Here is a 14366-nt window from a genome sequence, read left to right as displayed (position 1 = left end):
CCTGAAAAACACCGTGAACTTTGGCAAAGGTGCTTGAAATCCTGAATGACTGAAATTATTCCTTTCTGTCGCATTTGCCATCTCATCCCTTGTGACAAATCAGTCACAGATGTAATTTACACTGGTATCATGGCACAAGCCGTGCTGGTTTGAATCTGTTGTCATGATTTCCAAAGCATTTATATTGTTTTAATTTTTAACAGAGACTTAAATTACTGTTTGTTTTTAAGATGGTTACTTAAATGATTGTGGTAGCAGTGGTGTAGGGTGTATCTGGTTGAACAAATGTGATGGAAACTCATGTGAATCTGCAGGACTTGAGCTGTGTCATGTCTACCTGCATGATTGTTCTCACTGCACTGAGCATGGCATATTTATGCTATGTTCAGGTAAACTGGCTTAAATTTCCAACAGGGTAGGAAGATGTAGAGATTTATCTTTCACTATGTTGGATTATCTTGCAGGACCTTCTAACAGAGTAATTGCCCTAATTTGCATAAAGCTATTAAAATTAATTCTCTTTTCTACCTAGCATTAAATATATCTGGTTTTATAGGTAAAACTAGTCTCAGCAATAGATACAGCTCAAATCGGTCTATATTGGGAGGTCAGGAGCCTTCCTGTCCTACATGTGTATGTGCTTTAGAATGGCTTGACAGAGCAGGTCGTTGCTAATTTCAGGTATCTTTACCAAAATACTATTGATGAATACCTTCAGTGTTGCTGTAATACAGCTGTAAGACAACTTTCATTTTCTGTGTTCATCCACTGAATATCTTCTGTATTTATTCAATTCTGTACTTGAGCAGTAGATTCAGATGCTTCATCCATTATGAAGTAATATTTAGAAGATGAAAGTAATTATCAAAATGTAAATCATACCGTGAAACTGTGTTGCCATTTCTGCCAGCTTATCCCAAGGTGTAGAAGTTCCTCTTGATCTTGTGCCAGCTTGACTCAATGGTTTTGCATAGTTCAGCTCATTTGTGTGTGTGTATGTATATGTGTGTATAAATACAACTTTGATTCTCTTGCTGTATTGACCTTGGAGTTGTTCTGATTTATACCAGCTGCTTGGATACTTCTAACTATGCAAAGTGAATTTCAGTTCAGGATTTGGTTGGGGATTTAAAGAGATCTTAATCTCAGTTGCATTCTAAAGGGTGTTTTTAGGCTTCCTGTAATTTTTGGAAACATGAAAGATGTTTCCTTTATTTCATGATAATAGATCTCTGCTTCCTTTCAGATCAAAAGGGGTAATCCTGAATATCGCATCAGCTTCAGGGATGTGTCCAACTCCTCTGCTGACTCTTTACTCCGCAACTAAGGTAAGTGCTCCTTTCCACACTGAAATCAAGTGTCAAACATAAGGCAACACTCACAGGAATAAATGTTTTGGTGTCCATCTAGTGGTGCTTTCATGAACTAAAAGTACAGAGCTTCTGTCTTGAGTTTTTCCAATAGTGGAAGCTGGAAGGTTGAGAGAAAACTGAGTGCAACGGTTTTCTGGCATAGAGATGACTATTTTATGTATTTCCTCATGTATTCCATTTTAAAATGGAAAAGGATAGTAGTGTACCAAGCAAGCTTAGTGCAAACCTGAGAAAGAACATTGACTAAGTTTAACACACTTTCTTATTTTGGTTTTGAAACGTCTTTCCCCTAAATTCTGTGATGATTCTATGATCTACATTTCATCTTCAGTTCATCTGCTCTGGTTTCTCTTTGTGTCGCTGGGACGGTTTCATTTTTTTGCAGCTGGTCTTGTTTTTTTCCCCAAAGATACTTTCAGGGGATTCTAAAATGTTGCCCAAAAATATCTCCAGTGAATGCCATAAAGACAGAGTGTGGGTACCCAGCATGGAACTGAGGCATATGTGATGAAACAGAATGCAAGAGACATTTACCCTGGTATTAAAGCAGTAATGCACTACAGCTTTTTCAGGCATACCTGGTAATTACCTTGAATATTTCAAGCATCTCAGAGTCTAAGCAGAACCTTGACAGGATGAAAAAACCTTTAGTAGTGTCATTCATGTCAGAACAGACTCACATTTCCTCTAGTCTCTCAGTAACATCTTCATATTCCCAGAAGGCAGTTGATGCACACTATTTTATTCATACTGAAGGATGGCATATTTAAGTTTAGAAGCCTGAAGTAGCTTTAGGTGATAAAATTTCCCCTTGAAGTAGCTGTTTCCTGAGAGGACAGTTTTTTGTTTTAATACAAATGGTCACTTTGTTGTGGCAGTGCTTTCAGCTTTATGGAATCAATTGAGCTTTTGATTTTAGTGATAATATATCTTACACTGCTTTGGTTTGTCTTTTTTTTTCAACGGGAATCTGAAATATTTCTTCCCCTCCCCTTAAAAACCTAAGTTACAGGTTGAATAATCTGCCTATTCTCAGCACTGCCCATCTTCTCCTACAGCAAGATTAGTAAGCATGAAAGTGACTCCCCTAATGTAGCTATAGAAAGACTGTATCTGCAGTTTCTAGGGTTTTTTTCCCCCCTCATCTGTTTAAAGGGGATTTAAAGCATAATACCCTTCAGGTGTAAGTCAATGACTTTGACTAATTATCAGGAACAAATGCGGTCTTTAACCTTCCTGTGGAGAATTCCTAGTTTACACTGGAATGACTCTTTTAAAGGAATCATAGTGCTATATTTTGACAGGTTTATCTACCTGTGTTAATGCTAATGAGAAGTGAAATATGATTATATCATTTCCCACTTCACCCCCATGCCTCTACTGTTTGGATTTGTTATTAGATATTTGGATATCCAAGGAGAAGAAATTTTCTGACATGCTGTGCTTATCTGCTTATTCAAGGAATGTTTACTTAGAGAGCATTCTTAAGACTTCAGGTTCAAGGTTGTTAGGGGACTTAAGCTTGTGGAGGTAGAAAACCCAACTTCTCTTGAAATAAATTCTTCAAGGAAAAAAACTCCAAAGCCTATTTGTATACTGGAAATTGCTTTCTCTTCTCATGAAAAATGAACATTTTCCTTATAGCAAGCTTTTTGCAACCAGTTGAGAAGACGGTCTTTTGTACTTTGTCTCCATATCTGGAGCAGTAGCTAACATCAGGACTTTTGTCATGGAGGGATAGTTAGAAATTTGAATGATTAATGCACTTTCATTAACTTAATACAGTTCTTTTTAATGGATTATCAGTATACTCTGTGCATTTATTACACATGCACCTGACTGCTGTGTTTAGAAACTGCACCAAACTCTTTGGCATGCAGGTATCTTACTGTTTTAAGAGGATGGTCAGAGGATTCATTTCAATAGCTGTTGCTAGGCCAGACTTTCAGTCTTGTTCATGTTGAGTACTGAATTTTGTAACAAACTTATTCTCAGGGGAGAGGGAGAACAGATGAACAGCAGACATGCTTTTTATGGTTTAAGGAGCCTCCTGCTAGTTTATACATGCAACTTGAAGAGTAAAAGGACCTACCTGCTATACAGCAAAATCCATTTTTACTTCAGATCTTCCAAGTATGCTCAGAAGAGTGTCTTTAGAAATAGTCCAGTAGTGTGGGAGTGTTTCTGTGCTTCTTGTATAGGCTGAATTCAGTGGGATGGCCTGTATAGGAAAAACACTGCCAACTCTTAAGTGCTGGCTTCAGTTAGAAGTTGCCTTAAACCACTGGGGACATGGTGACCAAAGGAAAACTCTAAAGGACATGCAGGAACTAGAGCTTTGCTGCTTGGTTTGAATATGGTGTGAAGCAACTGCTTCTTAAATAGTTAAACTAATTTACTTAGTATTTATTTTAGCTTCAGTTATGGATGGGATGGAATAGTTCATTCAGTTGAAGGTACTCCATTCATCCTACTTGGCTGTATCACTTCTCTAAAACAAGAAACCATAGCAGAACTTGGTATTTTGTCTCACTGGACAAAAGGGTAAGGTGAAAATGTGGTTTAGAAGAATTTGGGAAGTGGGAATCGGTGCTGGTTTGAACTGCTGAGTAGCCTTTGATTCTTAGGACAATATTTCCTGGCAGGGTTCAGGAGGTGGCTGTATCAACTTTGAGAGCATCTTGAAGGCAGGTGCTAACATCCACCTTTTAAGCTCTTTAACTTCTTTCTTTGAACTTTCAGTCTTGCAATTTCTAAAACTTACAGAAGTTTGGAAGAGAATCTGTGGAGGTGGACTTGAGGATTAGAGAGAAGTGTCACCATAGGGTGGCATTTTTTAGAAGTGTAAAGGCAGAAGACTAAGTGTTTAAACACTATGTTCTAAAAACCATGCACAAGAGAAACCCAATTAAATCACTCTTAAAAATATCTAAGAAGATGACATAAGTAGTGAACAATGTGAACATGAAGTTGTCTTTTCCTCTTTTAACTAGGCTTTATTTAACAAATCTAGTTCCTTTTTCTTCTAAATTAAAAAAGGGTTTATTTGTTTAGATTGAGCCTTGCTTCTGTAAAAATACTTTGTAAGCATAGAGTTTCTATTTGAATGGCATTGCTCTTGTATGCAAAGTTTCATTGAAAACCTAGGGTTTTCACTTTGAAAACAGGAACTCCAAATAGTTACTCAAATACTCTTACACAAAACTGTTAAACTAGAGTTTCCATTGTAACGTGTAAAGTGCTGCATGTTTTCCTTCTTCTCTCTGCAGGCTTTTGTGGATTACTTCTCCCGAGGCCTCAATGCAGAATACACGAGCAAGGGCATCATTGTGCAGGTGAGTAGCTTGTTTCATGTAAGTGTGGTTACCACAGCAACATTGATGTCTTGGCAACAAAAAGGAATCAGCATATTCTCTTATTCATGAGTGTGTGACACAGATTAAGGATAAGGATTTCCTTTGATCCCATTAGCAGCTTTCTTAAATTACTCTGAAACCATGGGTCTTGAAGCAACAAAAGACATGGTTTGATTTTGTGTGGTTTTAGCTGATGGTGCTAATTGAACCTTTATGGATAAAGTATTCCATAAAAGTGTGCACAGTGCTGTAGAATACATCTTTATGAAGCTTCACCTACTGGAATACATTTGTGGAATGATTTTGTACAGGCATTCCATGGGTAACAGCTCTAACAACTGGAATAGTAGAATCCCTGCAGTGTCTGTGAATCAACTGCTAATCTAAGCATAGTTGAAGAATGAACAAAAGCCTCAAAGAGCCTTCATGTGTAACTGACTGATTTAATTTTCTGTATTGCTAAGGAGTCTTGCTTCATAGCCCTCCTTGCCCCCTTCCCATTTGTTTACATTCCTTGATTTTAATTATTTTTGGCGTGGTAAAAAGCAAACCAAGCCAGTTTCTCACAGCTTTATAGATTTTGCTTTAATATAATTTCTCACATACTCTGTGTTTGCTTCCAAATCTGGAATTTCCAGCTTTGATCACAAACAGTGAACCTTCCATTGCTGATTAAACCTCTCCAGAGCAAGAATCAGTTAAATAAAGGTAGTATGAGATCTTACCTGCACTGTGAAGACAATGGTATCTCACTTTGAAATTCAGTTAGGGATCTTCCAAACAGGGTTACCTATGTCCATGCCTTTCATTCCTCTGTTCTGTGTGGTGGTTCTCAAATCCATTTTAACTTCAAAAGCTTCATAAAAGGTAAGGCACAAAGTTGCCTGCTTTAAATGTGTAATCATTATACAAATGAGCACAACTCTTATTACTGGCTAATACTATAGGGAAGCTGTTAGCAGATTAAGGCTATGTTACCTTTTTGATGTGCTAGATTATTTTTTCCTTTTAAGTATATTTAGCAAAACAAGAACTTCTCACCAGAAAATGTCCTGTCACATTTCCTGAGAATGGATTGCATTAAGAAAAAAGACAGTTATTGGGTGAGCTATTCCCATGTAGTCACCAGTCTTTAGTGGGAACCTCCTGTAAACCTAGATTTAAACTTGATACTAAATATCAGAAGGGGTTCTGTATATTTTAGGATCTGTTGGCAGGAGAGGAAGGTGGACCCTGAAAGCCTTCCAACTGCTTGACTTTAGTTTTACACTGGTAACATTATAACTTGGAGTAGAACTCCAAGAGATTGACTTCTCCCCTGGGTGCTTGATTCTGTGCTCTGGCACTGGGATGTACAGCTAAACCAGTGTGCAGCAATGGAGGATGCATAAAAAGGTAGCATTCTCAACAGGTACAGGTTCAGCATACAGGGTCATTTTGTGTACTCTCAGTTCTGAAGTGGATTTAGCTGGAATAACTTTCAGTGTTTCATGTCTTCTTGTTACTTTCTCTTCTCACAGCTCCAAACTGTCCTGCAATGGGTCAATGTTTACCACATGGCAAGTTCCTTACAGCTTTCTCACCACTTCTGCCCTGCTTGATTACTTCTACCTCCTCAGTGTCTTTGAAATTGTATTACTAGCAGATTTAGCTCCACTATCAGACAGCTGTTCTTCAATAATTTTCATCTACATGCAATGTAGCCCTCTCTGTCTGTCACATCACAGTCTCAAAATGAGACTTAAGGAACTGGTAAAGTATTGCCCTTTCCTACATCAATAATATCAAATCTTCTGGGTGGACTTCCTTCCTGCTGAAGTCTGTCTACAAACTGAGCCGTAGGCCCCTTCAACACACAGCTTCACTGACAATAAAGATGGTGTGAATTTTTTGGGGCCTGTGTTGTGGTACCACATCTAACCTCTGTTTTCTGGTGTTTTCTTAGGCACAGCTGCTCATAAGTTACTTCAGTGTGAGGGTGCTTAGGGACAAATGCTGGCAAGAGAAACAAGTGTTACGTCTTTGGGATGTTTTGTTTCTATGTGCAGCTTTCTCCTCCTCCCCAGATTTTGTCTAAATAGTACTCTTAGTTTGAGAGGAGAATGAAGGAGGAGCAAGAACTGTTTGTTGATGACTATGGAGGAGACTGTAAAGGTAAATAACCCAGTAACTCATGCTTGGATAAAGGCATTAAGCACAATATGAATGTACGTAGTGTAGGAAAGGTTTTCTAGCTTTTTGGTATAGAAAAGCCAGGGAAAGGGTGTTTAATGTCTTATATTTTTAGGATTACAAACAAATGAAGAATTAAATCTAACTTTCTGTATCTACAGTTATGTTTTCCTGTACAAAACTTCACAAGTTGTGGTAAACTGTCTTTTTGTGACTCTGATGTTGGCTTAGGATGTGGAATTCCTGACAGCACTGCTTTTTATCCCTTAAATGTAGACAGTGAATTGCCATTGAGTTATGTGGGTCTGATTATCAATAGCTGTCACAGCTTCAATTTGTTATGCTAATTTTGTTGCAGGTCCATGTCCTTGTCCTCTTATTTCAGCCTAAGTCACTATAAGCCACTAATGAATATTACAAGTACCTTCCTGTGAAGACTAGCTGACTTATCTCCTTCAATCCCTAAGGAAGATTGCATCCCTCTTGGATTTTTTTTGAAGTACACCTTTATAACCTTCAGAAGCATTACACTTTTAATTCCAGACTTGCCCTTCCAACTAGATCATCGTCATTGAAACCAGTTAACTTTTGCCATGCAATATCTGCAGAGCACCACTGTGTGAAAAGCAGAAACAAAGTGCTGGAGGGATTTTATCTGTTTTTTCATATGAGCCTCAAGTATGTGTCTTGCTGAACTGGATTACCATCTGTGGAAGCTTAATTTTGATAGTGCTTTTGTTGCAGTGTAGTGTAATCTTTGGATTAAAAATATACTTTGTTGGCTGATAGGTCTGCTTAATTTTTCAGAAGCAGCACAGTAATAGCATAGGTTAAAACTTCATGTGTGTTTACATGGGGAAAAGAGGCAAAAGAAAAGAAACAAGGAAGAAGCTGACATTAACTTTTCTCAGGAGTTTTAGAAAGATCTCCCCTTGAAAGTGTTCTGCAGACTTATGAATTTTTTTCTCTTTTAATATGTCTAGAAATATTGCTTGGTTCTTTGATCCTTTCTTTTATTCTCATTTTAAACTTCAGGTAGTTATTGGCATTGTCCCTCTGTACTTCATTACTATGCATAGCAAAAGTATAGTGGTAGAAACTTGCACTGTTTTCTTTTATTGTATTCACTACATAAAATACTAGACCACAAATTCATGAAAATGTTCATTTAAAAGGATTACCAGAAAGTTTTCTACCCTAACCCCTGCTCTCCCATCAGCTGGATTGCCTAGCAATTAGCAGTGGGATTGCTGCTGGGCACTAAGTCACGGGCTGATTGTGGCTTTATGCAGCCAAATCTTGGAAACCTTCAGGGGCAGGGATGCTGTGAGCTCTCTGAACAGTCTGTTTGAATTTTATATTGGTCTCCTAGAAAAAAGGCTTTCTCCCTAATGTCCAGTCTGACAGTCTACATCCAAAATTGACAGTTGTCCGTCTTGTCAGTTGATCGGGCATTACCAAGAGGAGCTTGGCTCTTATCTTCATAACTGCATTGAAATAATTGTAGGTAAAATGTCACCCCCAGCTTGCTTTTCACAACACTGAATAGGCCCAGCTCTATCTACAGGTATTCACAAAAGTTTGATGTCAGCAAAGTGATGTTTACTGGCATTACCTTCCTTCCTCCAAAAGCTTTTTAGCTTTGCTGTTTAGCTTTCTATACAGATCAGCTTTGGTTGATGTAACTCTTCCGTTTCCCTTTTATGTTCCCCACTCTCCTTTTTCCCACACTGGAAAGGGAAGGAAACTTATTTGGCAACACTGGAGAGTTGAGGCCTGCTTACTTTTTTAAAAGTAAGGCAAAAAAGGTGATAAAATTGTGTAAACAAGCTGTTCTGACTTTGGAGGACTTATGACTTATGACAGGTCTTGAGATCTGACTTCTTACATCTAAATAATATTCAAGAACCCAATTTTGAGTGTGAGCCGATTTTAATAAGCATCAGAGCCATAAGCAGTAGCAAATGTCTTAAGTGAGCAAGACATATTGTACTGACATAAGCTACTTTTAAGGCATGTTTTGAAACTATAGTGCAGGCTAAGCTTTCTCTGAATAAGGAGAATTATTTGCCCAGGTAGTGTGGCTTATATCTGTCTGAATGTGAAATACTGAAAGGCTTTAAGGAGTTTTTTTTTTTTTTAAATCTGTTATGCCTGTTTTAGATACAGTTCATGAATCCCTGAATTCCTTGTGGGAAGGAAGAAGGGGTGAAAACAAAATAGATTCAGCGGGTCTTTTGATATGTATTAAAATAAGGTCCAGTTAATACAAAGGTGGTAAATCTAATGTATCTGAAATTAAGTACCTGCCTTTTTTTCTTCTGGAGTGCATCTGGGAGAAGAACAACGTTGGAGTGTAATCCCATGTTTCCCATGTGCCTTGAAGTCTGTGGATCAATCCAGTAGTACTACCATATGCTTGCTTTTTCAAGTATCCTCATGCACAATTGTTTGCCCCTTCATGCTATCCAGGGGTGTAACTGGGTAATGCAATTCACTTCTGAAGTCTGTTTTGAGTAGAGAAAGAGAATAGATCATGTCTATTGCACCTTTCTTGGTGGGGGTGTTGTAGAAATAATTTGGTGGTGAATAAAAAGCTTAAAATTTTAACTTTTAAAAATATCAAACTAGAGATTCAGCTTAGAAATGCAATCTGAAAAATAGATGCAGTTCACATTCTGGAGCTGAAATGAGGTACCTATGCTGCTATGGTCGCAGAATGAGTAGTTTTCTTATCCAAGCATTTGTATCTTTGGGTGACTTTAAAGGCAGTGGTAGCTGGTTTAACTTCTGAAGTTTAGGTCTCCGTGTTTTTCCTTCCCATTTGAAAGTGGATTCATGTAGTATAACATTGAAAGTCCTATTTATAGACAGAAGGGCAGAGTTTTCATGTTCTCAGTTGAATGAATGAGCAGACATACCAATGTTGCCTGTTTGTGGTAGTAGAATTTCTGTTGACACGTGCACAGCTATGGCACGGATACGCAGTGAGAACTGAAGGGGTCCTTTCCCTGCTGTGCTGCTGAGAGCAACAGCAGATGCTTCTGAGTTCAGGCATGTGTGGTTGTTCTTTAAAAGACTAACGTGGGAGGCAGGTTTACAAACTGTAATTTGCCCAAATAGACTCTTTTTGAGATGGTATTCTCATTTGGAGATGAATTAGCAGAAGTGGACACACTCTCAGGCATTTGCTGTTAAGGTATGGCAGTGGGAGTACTCACTAGATGGGCAGTAGTGGATGGATTTATTGAATCACTGCTAGAGCCACTGACAGTGTCTTAGGAGGTCCTTGTCAAAGTGGTGATGAAGTTCCAACCTCTCTAGGTGTGTTGAGTTATGGTATGTTTAATATCTGTTTCAGGGCTGTAGACCAGGGCTTTTTTGATTACTTTTTTAGAGGCAAAAATTGAGGACAAGTTGAAAGCATTGTCAAAACCATGACAATGAGGAAAGAATATTGCTTTCTACTGTGCAAGTACATGTGCATTTCCCTTCCCTCTCCAGCAGCGTGAGGTTGGGATAAGTGCAATGAGGTTTTGGATCCTCCAGGTCTCTCTTGCCCTACCACAGCGTACATGGCTTTGTGCTATCAGCATCCCTCCATCAACGTATATCTATGCTGCTTCCTCTTGTTTCTCCACTACAGACAGTTCTGAGACCCAGCATCATTTTTCTGTTTTGCTTCCAAATATGGCTATAAAAGCTCATTAACTGTGCTCAGTTTCTTGGTCCTTCCTTCTGTCCATCCACTCTGATACTGAGCCCTGCTATGGAGTTACAAGCTCTGTATTTCGAGTCTCTGGACGTTCTTTTCTCCTTCCTCCTCCTGCCTTTGTACAGGTGCCAAACTGAGGAGCTTTTGCTGTGAAATTTCCTGTCTTGGGTTCTGCACCTCCTTCCCAAGCAAACGTTGGGGGGTTACTACAGAGAAACAACAGTACAGCATTTTCTATTAAACAACTGGAATGAAGTTTTATACTTACAAGGCAAATTGAAGGATTGGCTTTTCAACCCTATGCTTGCAAGAGTGTTTTTTCTAGGGCTCCAGCTGGTGATGTTGCCTGTCAGGAGACAACTGAACTATGTTGAAATGTGGCCCATGTGTTATCTAATTAAAAACTTCTTGATCTTATCTTGGGATCCCGTTGTGATCTTAGAACTGAAAATAAGGCTGACTTAAGCTAGAATTTGGTGTACAGATTATCTAATTTCCAGTTACTTTAGATCCATGATGGATCTGTAAGTTATCTTGAAAGCAATCCCTGCTTAACGTGAGTTTTCTTGTGTGCAGAGTGTTCTACCATATTATGTGGCAACAAAAATGTCCAAAATCCGCAAGCCAACCCTCGATAAGCCCAGTCCTGAAAGATATGTCAGAGCTGCCTTGGGCACAGTGGGCCTGCAGTCCCAGACCAATGGGTACCTACCTCATGCACTCATGGTAAGTCACCTTGGAAAATGTAAGGATCTGAAATGTCCTTTGTATTTGTTATGGAAAAAAGAGTAATTAGTACAGGTTATAAAATGCTGAGATCTCACCCCCTCCTTTTATTTTAATTGGGTTTGTTTTCTTGTTTTTTGTTTTTGTTTTTTTTAGGGATGGGTCATCTCTCTTCTACCTACATCTACTGCCATTAACTTAATAATGAAAACAAACAAACAAATACGCGCTCGTTATTTTAAAAAAATGAAGGAGAAGTAAGTGGGAAGCAACTTGGTCTTGGGAACCTAGGACTCCTGCAACTTCCACACCATGCTGCAACATCAAGTAGACCTAATGTTTTAAACATCTCCAATCATAGGTGTGCTTTCTAACAAAAGAACAGTCTTGTTTTGAGGATACAGATGAAACAAGACTGTTAACTTCTAATATTGATTGAAAAATAGGCTTTATTTGTTTATAGATATTATGAGGGGGGAAGTGCTTTGAACTAAAATTGCATTGTGCTTTATGAAATACTTTCATGGACTTGATCAGACATCACGCTCTTGAGGAACATCTTGGTTGTATAGTGTCCATCATATCTATTATTGTGCTCATGGGTGAAGGGCAGGAAAAAAGTAGTTCTCATATATTCCCAGACAGGGGGGCAGGAGAGGAAAGGGAGCATAATTATTTAAAAAGGTAACCTAGTACTATTTCCAGAGTATTGACCTCTTGAAGCTCAGGTTTTGGATACTTGCAAGGATTCTGCACTAGCAGTCAGCTTGAGTGCTCCCCTGCTTACATGGTCCAGTGTGATTTTGTTGGTTATGAACTTGAGGGAAATGGGCCAAAACCAAAAATAAGTGTAATAGCTCATCTATAAATATATACATAAAGTAACACTGCAAAAAGCATTTAAAATCTTGGGTCTTGAATATGCATTCTAACTTCTCAGTAATATGTAATCTTCATGATTTGTAATAACATTTTTAAAAGTTCAGTGCCTGCTCTTTGTAATAGGTGGTGATAACACAATGTAGATAAATGTCACAAGTTACATGTTACATGCTGGTTGCTATGTAAAAGATTATGGGTACTTTAAATGCAGAGCTTGAAATTAGTTACTCTCCTTGTTAGCAACGGTGGTTTAAATTCTTTTTGAAGTTATGTATCAGTCTGTCTTTCTGGTGAGGTCCTTTGAAATGTGACTCCTGAATATTTAGATGGCTTTAAAAATGAGAAGCAGGAAATATCTTAAAGAGTAGAACAGTTTTAATTTAATTGCATTAAAATTAACTGATTTTTTTCTTGGTTCTGTTCCAAAGTGGAATGCTTTTATAAGGCTCAAGTTACCTAACTCCTGGACACAGGGATCAGAGTACATGAGAAGTCAGCACTGCCGTTGTCTGTATTTACCTATTCTTTATTAAAGATTTTGGTCTCTAACATTCCTTTTTATAAACATAAAATGTATAAAACTTGCAAGGGAAATGAAATTGCAAGCACTACCACTGTTTTCTGTGGTGACTTCCTATGGTTGAAGAGGGGAGGTTTTTTTTTCGGTCCTTCGAAGAATAATTTCAAGCTCTGATTTTGAAGTCAGATGTGTTGCACTGAGACATGATTTGGGGCTAACATTTCTGTACATTGAAAAAACCTGAATACCGATGCAATGGTGCTGATCAAATCTGAGATGCAGATCCTATCCCATAGTTTTCTTAATTTTTTGGAACAGGGATGGTGAAGTTGGTGGTATTAGTTCTCTAAGAGCACGTGATTTGGTTTGCTCTGGATCTGATGTGAAAGCATTGGACTAAAAAATCTGTATGTTTTTGACTTTGTAAAACAAATAAAATGGAAATTACTCTTGAGTCTTTAATGTGTTAGGCTTTTCTTGTAAAAATGTTTGTGGGTAAATTCATGTTTCTGATTGTCCTTTATTGTGAGTAATAACGGTGAAAATTACTGTACTTTTACATTCTAAAACCAATGCTTATATTTGTTTTCCTGGCCGTCATCTACCCCCTATCTGGGGTACTTTAGGCACAGCATCTCTGGCCCGTTGAGGTAGGTGACTCTCCTGCTCTGCTCTGCACTGGGGTGGCCTCACCTTGAATACTTTGTGTGCAGTTTTGAGTGCCACAATATAAGATATAAAGCTATTGAAGAGTGTCCAGAGGATGACTATAAAGATGGTGAAGGGCCTGGAGGAGAAGCCTTGTGAAGAGCAGTTTGAGGTGACTTGGTTTGTTCGGCCTGGAGGAGACTGGGGAGGTGGAGTGGCAGACACTGATCTCTGTGGGACCAAGGGAATAAGCTGAGTCAAGGGAGGTTTGGGTTGGATACTAGGAAAAGGTTCGTCATCCCAAGGCTGTTTGGGCATTGGAACCAGCTCCCCAGGAAAGTAATCGTGGCACCAAGCCTGACAGAGTTCAGGAAATGTTTAGCCAACACTCTCAAAAAGCACATGGTGGGATTTTTGGGGCTGCCCTGTGCAAGGGCAGTAGCTGAACTTAAGATGATCTTTGTGGATCCCTATCCAGTTCAGGATATTCTATGATTTTACAGTGCTGATACTTAAAATAAGCAGAATACAAATTTTATCAGAACTGTTAAGCTATTAATAAACATTTATTCCCAGTTACCAATTTTCTAACTATTGAAGGTCTTCAGAAAGGTATGGCAGAGGGAATAGCATGCACATCCAACTGGCACAGATGGAGGTAAGGAGGCCCAGGTAAGGAGGTTCTCAGAGGTCCCCTTTCACGTGGTGTCAGGCTGCAGGTTCGGTTCCCACTGTCATGCCCTGAGGTCTTCTATTTTCCAAGCTGCAGCAGGGCATCACTAAACTAATTTTTTAACCTAAATTTTACTTACCCTTTAACCTAAATTACCTCGACTTTGATTTTGAATGTCTGTTTACCTCAGTGATGGAGGTAATGTCTATTTAATAGCTGTCCACGCCCTTGGGACTACCCTGGACACCTGTCAGAAAACAGGAGGGAGTTTCTGGTGCCATCAGTGCCGTCCCTTGCTGCT

The 14366-nt window shown here is 38.7% G+C and overlaps 1 protein-coding gene across 1 annotated transcript in view; it reads left to right on the top strand.

Moving 5' to 3' along the window:
* HSD17B12 (hydroxysteroid 17-beta dehydrogenase 12) overlaps nt 1-13193 on the top strand; it is a gene marked incomplete at its 5' end in the record, with an annotated part of 84066 nt that extends 70873 nt beyond the window's left edge. The window contains 4 exon segments of the mRNA XM_084207779.1: nt 1247-1328; nt 4643-4708; nt 11193-11342; nt 11499-13193. Of these exon segments, the coding sequence (XP_084063905.1) occupies nt 1247-1328; nt 4643-4708; nt 11193-11342; nt 11499-11603 (403 nt within the window). The 3' untranslated portion in view covers nt 11604-13193.
* Nucleotides 13194-14366: the final 1173 nt, after the last annotated feature.

This window comes from Fringilla coelebs (assembly GCF_963513975.1).
Source record: "Fringilla coelebs genome assembly, chromosome: 6".
Taxonomy (NCBI): Eukaryota; Metazoa; Chordata; class Aves; order Passeriformes; family Fringillidae; genus Fringilla; species Fringilla coelebs.
The sequence above is the reverse complement of the archived record's forward strand: the minus strand, read 5'-3'. Positions and strand labels throughout refer to the sequence as shown.